This window comes from Anser anser (genome assembly GCF_964211835.1).
Source record: "Anser anser genome assembly, chromosome: 2".
Lineage (NCBI taxonomy): Eukaryota > Metazoa > Chordata > Aves > Anseriformes > Anatidae > Anser > Anser anser.
Genome location: NC_139721.1, coordinates 18,317,182 through 18,330,845, shown reverse-complemented (window position 1 = coordinate 18,330,845; position 13,664 = coordinate 18,317,182). Strand labels below are relative to the sequence as shown.

Here is a 13,664-nt window from a genome sequence, read left to right as displayed (position 1 = left end):
TTTGGAAGTGCTTAGTATTTTAAGCTAAAATGGGGAAATTATTGACGTTCTGACACATGATCCTTTCTGCCAAGTCTGATGTGTGATGGAAATGGCAGAACAGATGTGAGGACAAGAGGTAGTTTTGTACTTAACTTCAGCATGATACTCTAAAGATAGTACAGTAACATCCTTAATATGGTGTCTTAGTGACAAAAGAGCTGTTTTCCAAATTTGTGGCAGTAGGTAAATGGCATAGATTCATGTTCTAGCTTTGTAATGCCCTGTACTGTTTGCTGCTCAGTATGAATGCTCTGGTCCTGTCTGTAAGAGCTGAAATCAGAACTGACCTTCATCTGCAAAATGATTTGTTAGTCTGAGCCCATAATGTGACAGACAGCCTTGATGAATAAAAACCATGATTGACAAACACTTCTTTGGAGACTTTGAATTTAAAATCAAGAGGTCTGAAAATAGAAGCTGAAGCAGCTACTTGATAAAGTCTCAGCCACATTTCCCCATGGGCATTTCTAGGAAACTTTATCTCCAGACCTGCTGAAAGGAGTGAATCAAGTGATACATCCCAGAACATTTCTATCATTCTTTTGAGTCCTTTGTAAAAAACACAGGATGCAATAAAAGCAGCCTTTCCCTAAAGAGAATCAGTCATCTATCTAACTGCATTTCCTTTCTCAAACAGAGATCAGATGCTGTACGAAAAAGCACAAAAGACATTACAAAACAGTCTTCCCACAATGAAAGCTTCTTCCTAATTCTCTATAATTAGAATGACTTTTGAATGAGAAACAGCCTGTACAATTTGTGCAGCTCAGAGACTTCCTGCTCAACGGAGCTATGAAATAACAACCTAGAGTGGGCTGCATCAAACCTTTCCCTGCGGAATCAGTTTTGCCTCCTGGACATTCACAGGAGTTTTGTCATGGATTCATTGAACGTTAGGGCAGAAAGGAACACTATGATAACATAGTTTGATCTCTGTGTAACACAGACCATAAGACTGACCTAGGAATTTTCACACCTAGTCCATTTCTGATAGAGCAAGGCAACTCTTATGGTCTCTAACATTTTACCTCAGCTTCCTCCTGCCTCTGGTGACTGCTGCATGTACTGCATTGATCCCAAATCCAAATGCTGACTGATATCAGCTGACAAATCAGAAGCTGAAATTCAATGAGGTTTGCATCAGGGTTGGAACCTTTGAAAAATTTTCGCTTTCTGTATTATGTTTACAGGGAATGGGAGGAAAACACACTCAATTAAAAACAAGTATTATGCAGTATTTATTAAAAGCATTTTTTTACCCATTCATATATACTCAAAGGCAGTCTAAGCCTTCTAAATACATAAATATCTGATCAAATTAAATAATCCACAGCTAATATATGCCTTGTCTTAGGAAGTATTTTGAATTAATGTCAAATGTAAGTAATGCTTGTGCTTACATTGCTGAAAATGAAATGAGAGAGGTCTGTGATTTTTGATTTAACCTACAAAAAGATTATTTATTGATTTTAAATGTGGCCCACTTACTGAAATACTTACTGCTTTTAACAGGCGACAGAGAAATGAGTAACATGTTATCTTTAACCATTTCTGTTTTGTCTGGTATCTACTGATGACTTCACTTGAGCACAAAATCTGCTTAGCTGCACAAGTAACTTATGAGAATCAAAACACAAGGAGAAGGCATGCTGCAAAGGCTGTATTAGCTCCTGTAACTTCTACAGCAATTGCAGAGGGTACTCTAAATCATGGTACCTATCTCATGACTATTTTATACTTGGCTGCAGATCTTGCATCGGCTTAACACTTTCACCTATGTGCTGATACCCACCATGAATTTGGGAGCCATTTGCTTCTCCTGAAATGAAAAAAATTCCACCCCCCCCAGGGTCTTGCAACCTCATTTTCATGCAAATGAAGTAGAAAATGTGGCTAACAAATGGGAATGAGATGAATCTCCTAATAGGAATGTCATCATAAATTTATTCAACATTCTACTTCCTTAGGCTTCTCTTTTCAGATTTTCTTAATGTCTCTAACTTTTGTTTTTCTACTGTAAATACAAATCTTACAGGTCTTTAAAATTCAAAACACCAAGGCAATTTTGACTAAGACTTTATTACTATATATTAGCAAGGACATAGGATTCATAGACGTGTTTGTATCACTGATTGATTTTGATAGACCCATTATTTCCCCTCTCACCCACCAAGATCCAGTTCTGGGATCAGGTTTCTGAGCCCCCGAGAGCCTTCATATTTTGAATTCTTCCTTTGTATACACTGGTTGTATCAGTCTGTCCAATAAGTCAAACTCCAGATGGAAAAGGAAATACACTATGTGGTGAATAATAAAAAAAAAGAGATTCTTAATACTACATTTTTGAAGTAGTCTATTTGCTATACAAGGCTAAATAACTTAAAAGTCAAAACCAGAAATCATCTCCTCCACTGCTCCGAGTGCTTGCTCTCTCTCTGCTTTTTAACCGTAACATATCCATGACACTGCGTGCATATATGTCTCGCAAATTCACATTGATATTTGAGTCGCTGGATGAGTTCTTCGTGAGTCTCTTTAAAGCTTCACGCTGCCGGAGAGCAGCTTCTTTTATCTTCAGTGTAAAGTAACAGGCAGAAAACCGGTCATTTATGATAGCTATGGGCAAAGCCAAAACTAGTATTCCTGACAGTATACACATAAAGGCCACTACCTTACCAATAGTGGTGTCTGGCCTAATGTCACCATAACCAACAGTTGTCATGGAAGTTGTTGCCCACCACCAAGCACCAGGTACGCTCGTGAAAGTTGTGCCTGGCACACCCTGCTCAACAAAGTACTCCACAGTGGAAAAGATAGAGATCCCTACGGACAGGAAAAGCAGCAGAAGGCCAACCTCCTCGTAGCACTGTGCGATAGTCATTCCAAGGGACCGCAAGCCTGAAAGACAAGAAACGCTGTCAGTAGGTTGATTCATGTAGCTGCCTTCAGAAGTTTGTGAAATATCTCTTATTTGAAAGCTGATTGTTTTATGTTTTTGCTTTGACTGCTAGTGAACACGTCTTAGGAAAAAGGGGTGCAGCTCTCAAAATACTGGGAAAATGTGATTTAGAAAGAAACAGATTAAAATATTAGACTGAACCGCTGACATTATCCCGATTTCCTTAAAACAGAGCATATAAATCCTCCTTATTACTTATCATTTGAACTACATACAACATTTAGAAAATTACTCTATTTATTTATTATTAATAAATCTCCATTTAGTAATTGGCCATAATGGAGGAACTACCACAATTTTTATTAAGTTACCTAAATAACCATTTAAAAACACTAAAAACATCTGCTCCCTACTTCCAGTCTGAATGTGCCAAGCTGTATTTTCCAGCCCTTGTCACATTTTTCTCTTGGACCAAACAGCCCCCTGTTGTCAAATTCGTGTTCCCAGGTGGGTACTCGGAGCCTAACTCTGTCACACTACCTTCTTTGCTAAGCACCGTTCACAACCCTTTTACAGTTCTCATAGCCCCTCTTTGACCTCTCTTTCTCCCCCCAGCCTATCAACATATTTATCTGTAGAGATCAAAACAAATGCAGCAGTTCAGCAGCAGCTGCACTTGTGCCAAAACTGGAGATAGCAAAGTCTCCCAAATCAAACGTATTCTCCTGCTAATTCACTGATGTACGGCATCAGTCCCATTGCCCACAAGTCGAGTCGCACAGGGAGCCCGTGTGCAGCTGACTGCTCTCTGTAATGCCCCACATTCCTTTCAGAGCTGCTGCCTCAAGCAAGGCCAGGCTGCCTGACAAAGCAAGCAGGAAAGTAAATCCAATAACAGTGCAATGGATAAACATCTCATAAACAAAGAAGGAAGATATCAAGGCACCAACTCAGTTGAAACACACTGGAAACTGAAATTATCTTCTGAATAACAAGTGATTTTGGATCGCTTTTTAACACTGTTCTTTAAGAAGATGCTGTTTTCCATAGTAAAAGAGAAAACCACGATGCTTATCAACTACCCTTCACGGGTACACTTGTAACTAAAGCAATGTTTGCGTAATGGCTTACCGGAGCTCTGCATCTGCTTGCAGACTTCACATGCTCATTGGAGTAATAAGCAATTTGCTTTGCTTTACTTTCCACAATCTCAAACTAAAAGAAGTTAATATTTCTTCTTGCTTTTGGCTCCATTTCTTTTCCCCTTTACGTCTAATGGGTTTTAAAGTTTTTGTTTATGTACAGCAAACAGTGGAAGTACAGACCAGATTTTGTAGGGAATGTTTCCTTTTTCAAAGTTTTCTTCTACCAACTCCAGTTAAGGACTTGCTCATATCCACGTTTTATCCTGCTACAACTATGGTCTGTTGGTTCAGATGTTTATTATAGTGTTATAGGTTAATTTTGCAGCAGAAGGGAAATACAATTTATCAGAGTAATCTTTTTTCTATTAATATGACTGCCTCCGGATTTTGAAAATATTCTAAGATAAGCAGTGCAAAAGCTGTGAATGGGACAACTGCAAGGATCCAGACCAAGTGCTCATTTTCCAAGGAAGTTACTATCATCCCCTGCCATGTAAAACTTCACACTGATCAACGTAGAATTCTTCTTCACCTTTCAAGTGACCTAGGAATAAGGTACTCCAATTTAAAACTCTCTGTAGCACTTCTTTTTAAAGCATGGTTAGGTACTGTAGAAGCCAGGCTTTGCCCTTTGCAATGGATCTTGAGAATACTTCAGCTAAAACAAACAGCACAACTCTCATAAACCTGGTCTAAATAAGCAGGAACAGGGCTGTGGCTGCTACCTCTCTATATCACATTGATGAATTATCAGCGAAGTTGTGGTTCTCCATCACTTCAGGTCTTCAGATGAAGTCAGGAGACATTTTCAGTTGAATCTATGAATCAGACAACTTACTGGGCTCCACAGCTCATTCTGAATGGGAATTGGTGCATTCAGAAGAATAACGTCTTCTGTTCTATTGTCTTGTAACCTTTAAAATTTCTTTCTCCAGCCACAGCACACAGCCAAACTAGGGCTGTTCAAGCACAGAGCTGTAACAGCTCCTCATCAGGAGCTGTGACAGCCTGGATAGCCATGCTGGAAGGTGCTGTGGTGCTGTAACAGAAGCAGTGTGGTACCCAGCATGGGGCAAACAAACAGCCCCAGCCCTGGGACCAGCAGGAAGAAGGAGAGGCTTTTCTGCCATGCATGTCAAATTCCACCTCTTTGTTGCCAAAATGGACTTGGTAATACAAGCTCAATTTCAGGAGCTTCAGTTTACACACAGCATTTAAGTCATCCTAAACTTTTAGCACAGAATTCTGAAAGTGCTGAAGTTTTGCTTTTTCATGTACCCAAAAGCATCTCATCCTGACACGTTACAGCCTTCTCTCAAACTTGTCCACTGCCATCACAAGTAAGATGCTCACATCCTACTTCTCCTCAAGGAGTTAATCTCTAAGTGCTTCCCAGAGAAGGACCAGCAAAGCTTCACATGGCACGTGGCCCCAGAAGGAAGCCTACAGCTGAGGAGCACCAGAGATTGTGAAAAATGCAGGTTCAGTACTCAGCTGCTCCTACACCTACTTGAATCCATAATTTCAGTATCTCAGAAGCCGTCTCACCGTCTAGCTATATATTTTCTGGATAGAGGTACTTTTAATTTCTCAATTGCTCCTTGACAAAGTATAGCACTTTACATAAATAATTTAACACTCGCTCCAGTCTAGCCTAGGTGTTTCTGTGTATTGCATCCATCCTAATAGCTGAGTTCAGCTTTCAAACGAGCAGAAATGATGCTTCCATTTTTCTTTCACTTCTCCACAAAAAGGGTTAATCTGCCATTTCTTTAAAAATAAAGGGAAAAAAAAGAATTGCCTTCATGATTTTTCCTAACTCATGTCTGCCTCCGATTGCAGAACCACACTGCTGTTGGGATCCCAGCTTTGCTAGGGGTCTGCACAGTATTACAGAGATGTCCTCCTTGTAACTGTGATCGTCCCTCCTTGGTGACAGGGGAGTTGCTTCCAGCAGCTACAATTTTTTTCATCTCTTTTCTTCTGATCTTGCACTCCTCTTGCCACACAGAGCAGGTGAGCAGTGCATGAAGCTTTGACCTGAGAGTGCAGGAGTCAGTTTTAAGCTGCCTAAGGTACAAGTACAGAAGAGTTGTGAGTGCCACCCCTAGGAACTGACATTTATCAGGACTACCCAGGTATCTGTGAGCAGGATGGTCTCTGTATATGGTACTTAGAGTTCATCTTACACTGTGGTTTAGGGTGTGTTTAGAACCACGTTAACTCAACTCTCTTCTACTACAAATCTCTAATGGTCAGAAACCAGACTTCAGATCTGTTAGTGTATTTTTCTGTTTTGATTTATTAGGTTTATGTTTTGTCTTAGTAGCAGCATCTTCTCTGACAGAAGATTGAATTCATGACTTTCTACATTTAAATTACACAAAAAAGAGCCAGAATTGATTTAGTGTCCTGGGCCTCCTACATGACTAGCAACCCTGCACTACAAAAGAAGCAAGCACAGAAACAGCAATGCTGTTCTGAACTGCTTAAGTAGCAATGTAAGCCACTTCTTGAATACTGAAACTGGTATTTTGGTTCCAGAAGAAAGATGATAATTTACTGCCAGAGTAGGAGACTAGATTTTGATATCATTAATTCACTTCTTCTAACATGGCAAGTGAGTTATTCGACTCTTAACAGCACTTAATATTATGAAATAAACTATGGTAGCATTGTAACGAATTTAACTTTAAAAATAAATAGGCACTAAATCTCACCCCATCTCTGAAAGCCAACACACCTGAAGTTAACCATTATTATGCGGACAACTGAAACTCGTGGTTTCAAGGTGACAGAAAGAGCCTTAGAACTGAGTTTCATGCATTCATTCTGTAACAGTAAAGTTTGATGAAGTGAAAACTTTGTAAACTTTATAACTAGAACCAACATACTTCTGGACCACAACCTTGCTATTTAGCACAAAAGTGCCTTGATGTGTTCAAATCGTTTGCTTATTTTCAAAATAGAACTGGAGGAGAATACATTCACATTACTGCCACCATTGAAAGTGGGTAGCAGGCTTCCTTGTATAAAACAAGAACTGTAAAAAAATTATAATGAAGCAAAGCAAACTCACTGACAGACTGAATCACTATCTGCTTCCTTTCAACTTCTCTCTAAGGGACAGTTATGCATTGGTATAGGCACAATCTAGAGCGGAGGAGTAAGATTAAGATAATTCTCAAACCACTATCATTACACTCAGTGGTATTAAAGCTATTCCCTGCAATTGGTACGTAGGTTCACTGCTCTTCAACGGGAACAAATATCAGAGACATCCTCCTGCTATAATGCCCGCTAAAGTGGGGCCAGCTCACAAAGAGGATGGAGATGGCAATCCAAAAAAATGAAGCATCAACCATTCCTGCTTCAGAAATGCAGGAAAGATTACATTGAATGCCATCTAAGAATGATTATCATCATCTTCAGAACAGGCCAATATCACAGAACAGAGACAATGATTTACTATTGGGATCTGATTTTTCAAAGCTCCAAGTTTTGGCAGAACTTTTCTCCGTGTCTAATTCATTGCCGTGTTCACCACTGATTCAAGTGGGAACATAATTAAATCATTTTGAAAATACCAAGCACTGGATAACATCATGGCATTGGCAGGGTGTGGTGAGAGTACTGTTTTTATTATCTCAGATATCCAGGCATGCACATTAAGTAGTAACACAAAATGGGGGAAACACAAGACCTTCTGAATATTTCCAGCTTCCTCTGATAATTCCACTTGAGAACATTATCTTTTATACCTTTCCTATACTACTTAGGAAGAGTGAACACATATGTTCCCAGAAATGCACTCTGCTATCCACCACTTTCCTGCCTGCTGTTCATCCGTGTCTCCTCACACTTGCCAGCGGAGCTTGGGCATGAAGGGCCCCACATCAACAGGTGAATGCTGATTAAACCTGACATCATCACTCTGTGCTGCATCTACTGCCAATTCAGTAAGCGACCCCCAGCTGTGTTCAACATGTCATATAGATACCAGTGTGTTCAAAAGGGCCAGAGAGCCCACCAACCCTTTGCCCAGTATGATTCAGTTTAAACGCTTTTCTAGAAACACGATCTATTCAACAGAGGATGTCTGTTTTCAGGATCTGTGATGTAGACAAAATCATGATACATTTATTTGCTTAAACTTTTTAGTGTAACAAATTGTGGTAGGTGATTATAAGCTGTCACTTGTAAAACTCTGACAATACAAAAAGCGTTGGTCAATGATGATCACTTACCGTTTCTTCCTGTGCTTCCCTCCTAGCCAACTCAATTACAAATGTTTGCAAATTAGTGACATCGTGAGAGACTGGTAAATGATTTACAGCATGCAGCTTTGGGGCCTGTTTCTTGTAAGTTTTCTATGCAAACTATATGTACTGGCTTTATGGAAATCTAAAATTTATTGGAGAAAGCTCCTGCCACTCAATTACCAATGTCCCAAAGTAAGAGTTACCACAAGGCATTACTGGTAACATTACATTGTGTAAAAAGATAAGGCAGAAATGCACACGAAATAGGGGACTACTGTTGGTAGAAGGAATGAGAGCTTTCACTGCCATGGCTAAAAGTACCTGTTGAATGTCTTCCCAGCTTCAACATCCGCAGGGCTCTGAGCAGTCTCAGCACTTGGACAATGCGCCCCACGTTTTCCAGTTCTTGGGAGCTCTCCCCACCACACAGACTCTCTACCAGCAGGGTGATGTAGAAAGGTAAAATAGCAAGGAGGTCGATGATGTTTGCCACGCTCCTTAGGAAGTGACACCGATCCCGTGCACACAGGAACCTCAGAACAAACTCCACAGTGAACCATGCAATGCACAGGTACTCTAGGGCATCCAGTAGCGGTGGTGCCAGCCAGCTTAGCTCTACCGAAATCAAAGCCATGTTGGCAATGGACACAACAACAAAAGCCATGGATAGAGTGCCGAAAGTCCTGGCTGCTGCGGAGGAACCAGGCTTTTCCAAAACTTCCCAAAGTTTTTGTCTGACATTAGGACAGAGGCTACCAGAAAAGTCCTCTTCCTCATCTTGGGCATCCAGTTCTTCTGCATCTTTCTTGATGTCTAAGGCTTCACTCAGCTCCTTCCTCCTGAAGTACCTGCCCAGAAATGCCCCACAAATAGGTTTTTAATACCAATATGCATAAGGTTTTCTTATCCTCTACCATGAGAGGCGTAAGAGCACACATTAAGGTATACCTTACAGAAACTTAGGAAACCCTGTGGTCAGGTATGTCACGGAGGGTTTTATTAACTGAAACCCTACAGCCTGTTTCCAATGACCTGTTGTTCCTGCTCACCCATGTCACACCAGTGACAGTTTTTACGTGAACGATAATTTTATTGTGATGGTGTGTTATTTATATGGATCATGTTAACTACAGTAGGATGAGCTGCATGACTAACTTGTGCTCTCATAAGCAATCCTGGCACAACCCGACCTACTGTTTCTAAACTCTCTTCAATTTTATTAATCATATTGCATTTTTTATTGCATTGGTGTATATCTGCAATGTTAAAAGGAGAGGCATAATAAAAGCTATGCAGTTTATCTATGAAATTCTGATCAATACATGCTAAGATGACTTATCTTTCTTTAAATATACAGGTTGTCACACAACAAAGCATGAAAGCAACTTTGTTGAGTAGAACTTACAGGTTGTAAATACTTAGTTGAGTATTTTTTTAGGGCAAGAGTGTATTTACAGAACTATTTCATGGAACAACAACATTCTCAAAGTACATTGAAAAAAATCCTTTTTTTTTCACATCTGTATTCCTTGACAGCTGCAGAGGTCAAGAATTAAATAGAGGGGCTATGCAATTTTGCCTTCATTTGATGCAGTTACTCCTGAACATGCCAAAGAGGTCCATAGCTCCTTGTGCCACCTAAGAAGTAGGATCTTCCAGTTACACCTACCACTGAAGGAAGAAGGGGATGAAAAGTAGGATCCACCTCTCTCTGAGACGCACAAGTGAGTCATATCAGGATAGGATAACTTTAGCATTTGTTTTTTAGGATGGTAGGAGAGGGTACAGAGGGGTGGGTGGGTGTTGCTTGATCGTTTCTTTCTAATAATTTTGACATAACCACTTTAGATAAATAGCAGTCATACTTTTTAGAGGATTCCATTCTTCAATACTACAAACAAACCAGTAACACTAAAAATGGTGGAAAAGATGTCTTTGAATAGAATTAACAGAAACATCCTGGGGGTGGTTCAGTCAAAACCCACCTCGTTCCTAAGCTGCCTGTTACAATTTGTCTCCACTGAGCCACATTCCCGCTGTTGCTGCCCCCTCCCTGTGAGCTGCTACATCCATGTGCGATGCTTGCCATCACGGCTCCTCCTGGAGCCATGCCACCCACACTCAGCCTGGCAGGTGACCGCTCCCTGCTTCTGTCTCTCCAACTTGGATCTAGAAATCATCCAGAATGGAAAGGACAGCGTGGGGAGGCTCCAAACCCTCCTGATTCCACATCTGCTCCCCCTGACTAGGATAACCCCAACATGAATGACACTGAAGGACATTTCTGCCTTGACAACCCTTCCTATCTCCAGCGCTGTCACTTTCCACTTTGAGCTTCCAAGACCAGTCTGAAGATGGTGCAGAAAAAAACCGACCCTGTTCCTGTCAGCGTCCTGCTATCTTGCCCCCACTGCCAACCCGTCCTTCACAGCAAAGGTCAACAGAGACCTCACGAAACACACACCTCCTCCTCCCATTTCCTACTCCCACCTACCTCTAGCGTAGGTTTCAGTGCTGGATTTACCCATGCTTCTAGTGCTCTGCTACCTCACCTGCCCCACTGCTGGATCCCTCACCTGCCCGTCCCTGCTCGCAAGCCAGTGCTGAGCTCACCCAGCCCACGCTCCCGCGCCTCGTCTCTTCCCACAGCTCACCGGTCTCTGCAGCAGGAATCGATGCTGAGCTCATCCAAGCCCCAGTACTGGATCTCCTGCAGGAAGGAGAGCGCGCAGAGCTGCTCCATCACATGCAGCCTCCCCGTCTGGTAGTAATTCAGGATGTAGTGAAACGCCTGCGAGCTCCGGTCAAAGAAATACTCATTCTCCACCAGGTTGGCATCATCGCAAAGCTCGAGGAGGCCAGAGGCCACATCCCGGGCGGCAGAGACCACTACGGCCAGTTTGCCGAGACGGGTGTCAGGGTAGCATGACAAAGTTTGCTGGGACATCACAAAGCGGCTGCCTCCTACATTGATAGTAAAGCAGTCCAAGGAGGGGATGGCCTTCTGCAGCAGGGGCCCCTGCTCTTCATCACTGGAGAACACGCTGGAGTCCAGGGAGCCCAGGGACGTGCTGTTCCCTTGTTCCTCCAGGGACGCTTGGGAAGAAAGAGACATGCAGCAGGGAGGCGACTTCATCCTGGAGCTGCCAGCAGCAGCCCACTCTCTCCTGGATTGAAAACACAACAGAGCCACAGAGAAGATCGCCCCACGGGGGAGCAGGTGGCGGGGCAGCCCAGGACCGCCTTACTTTCACAAGCTTTGCCTGCTGTCCCTAGGACGCCTCACCATCCCCACTCCTCCCTGCCATGCCTCCACCGGGGACAGAGGTCGGGCGGGCTGCCGAGCAGGAGGCAGCGGCACCTGAGGCAGCTCCGCCGCCTGCCAGCGACCCCCCACGCGCAACAACGGCGGCACGGGGGGGGGGCGACCTCGCCCCGCGGCACCCCCCGACCCCACAGCCTTGCCCCCGGGGCACCCCTCAGCGGGTCCCCGCCGAAGTTGCCGGTCGCTGCCGCCTCCCCCCAGGGCAGCCCGGCCGCGCTCCGTTCCGCCCCGCCCGGCCCGGCCGCCCCTTACCTGCCCGCCCGCCGCCCCGCTGCGCCGCCCGCGGCTGGGCGCCGGCTCCCGCCGCCCCCTCGCAGGCAGCCGCTGCCCGCTCCCCTGCCTCCAAACTTCTGGGCAGCGCCAGCGCGCCTCCATGGCGGGTCATGTGCTGCGGGGGGCCGGCGGGGCGGGACGGGCTGGGACGGGCAGGGCCGGGCTAACGCCGTCCCCACCGCGGGGCTGAGCCGCCGCCGAGCCCGGCCCGGCACTGCCCGGCCCCCGGGGCGGGCGCCATGGACGGGGCTGGGGCTGAAGGGGGGCTCCGGAGCTCCCCGCCGGGGCCGCCCGCCTCAGGCAGCCCCCGGCCCCGCTGCCGCTCTGAGGGGAGGAAAGGGGGAAAAGCAGAGCCGAACTGCGAGGGAGTTCGCAGGACGGTGTTGGACACCACCCCATCGTGTCCCCCTTCCCGCTGATATACATAAAAACAAGCGTGCTTCTGAAGGTGTCTTCGTTAATGCTGCCCCCTCGTATGAAAGGCTGAAGCCAGACAAGTCAAACAGCCACCGCTGTGGCCAGGCGATGCACCTCAAACAACTTGTTTCAACTTAGGTGCATTCAGCCTTTTTTTTTTTTTTTTTCTGAAATAGTCTGGAATATGCTTGGCACTGCCCTGTGTTGACTTGTAGCTCTGCTATATCATGGTGCAAGTTAGATTCACCCTGCTCACATTCACCCTTCTCACAGTTTTGTCCCATACCATGGGAAACTATCAATTCTGACAAATTTTACACAGTTTGCTTCTATAAGCCTGTGTTTTCTGCTGCCTCTTACTTCTCGCCTCCTGTGTGGCCTGCCTGTGCGGCTCTTCCATGAAGCCTGCCAGGGGAATCATTCAGGAGCACAGAAAATGTGTCCACATGTGTCCTGCCAGCACTGCATGTCATACCTCCAGCTTTTGATCCCCGGTCACTTGAGTTAAGTACAACTGTGTAAGTTGTACTTAATAAGTACAATATGTACTCAATAAGTTCAGCTGTTATGTACCTTTCTTGCATTTACTTCACAGAGGTCTCATAATGGTTCATCTTTTGGATACCATTTATCTTCTATATTTTATGTTAAGATCAACAGAACACTTGACCTATCACTGTTTTAGCAACACCTGTGGAAATCTCTCTGCTCTGCTCAGTACTTGCAGGTGTAGGAATCCACTCTGCGCATCCATTCATTGGAAAAGTGTTCACTGATCACAAAGAATCTGGAGGAGAACAGCAAGAAGAGGGTCATGGACAAAAAGAAGAGGAAGGATGGGATAGCTACAGAGGGGAACAGGCATTACAGCAATGTTCAGATACATGAAAAGCTGCTTGCAAAGTTGAAGGGTATAATCTGTCCTTCTTGACCACACTGAACAGGCATAGAAGTAAGGGGCTGAATGACAAGAATGATGTTGAGGGTGGCGATTATGAAGGTTTCGTTAGCCAGGATGATGAAGAAGTGATCTCAGAATCCTCTGAGATGTTGGTCTACACCACTGGCTGTCAAAGAACCGGCTGGAAGAGGGTCTGTCAGGAACAGCAGAGGTGTGCTTCACCCTTTCTTGAGGCAGGCTGGAAGCTTTAGATGACCTCATGAGACCGTTTCCAATTCTGTAATTCAATATTTCAAGTGTGTTATAAAGAAATAGAATACAAGTACATATTTGCATAGATATCCTACCTTTTATTGCTTAAAACAATTAAATTGAAAAATAATTTAGGTGAATAATTGCA

The 13,664-nt window shown here is 44.0% G+C and overlaps 1 protein-coding gene across 1 annotated transcript; it reads right to left on the bottom strand.

The window, feature by feature from the left end:
• Positions 1-1,963: 1,963 nt before the first annotated feature.
• KCNV1 (potassium voltage-gated channel modifier subfamily V member 1) lies at positions 1,964-12,080 on the bottom strand. Its single transcript, XM_083825593.1, has 4 exons — positions 11,926-12,080; positions 11,003-11,515; positions 8,670-9,196; positions 1,964-2,940 (listed from the first exon to the last, which is right to left on the bottom strand). The coding sequence occupies exons 2-4, from the start codon at positions 11,482-11,484 to the stop codon at positions 2,429-2,431; spliced, it is 1,521 nt and encodes a 506-aa protein (XP_083681719.1). The 5' UTR covers positions 11,485-11,515; positions 11,926-12,080; the 3' UTR covers positions 1,964-2,428.
• Positions 12,081-13,664: the final 1,584 nt, after the last annotated feature.

Excerpts from the sequence above, each read along its gene's own strand:
- KCNV1 (XM_083825593.1), bottom strand. The coding sequence starts at position 11,484 with ATGAAGTCGCCTCCCTGCTGCATGTCTCTTTCTTCCCAAGCGTCCCTG. Across the intron at positions 9,197-11,002 it reads GATTCCTGCTGCAGAGACCG|GTACTTCAGGAGGAAGGAGC; the intron begins GTGAGCTGTGGG and ends ATTTCTGGGCAG. Across the intron at positions 2,941-8,669 it reads GCTGGGAAGACATTCAACAG|GCTTGCGGTCCCTTGGAATG; the intron begins GTACTTTTAGCC and ends CTTGTCTTTCAG.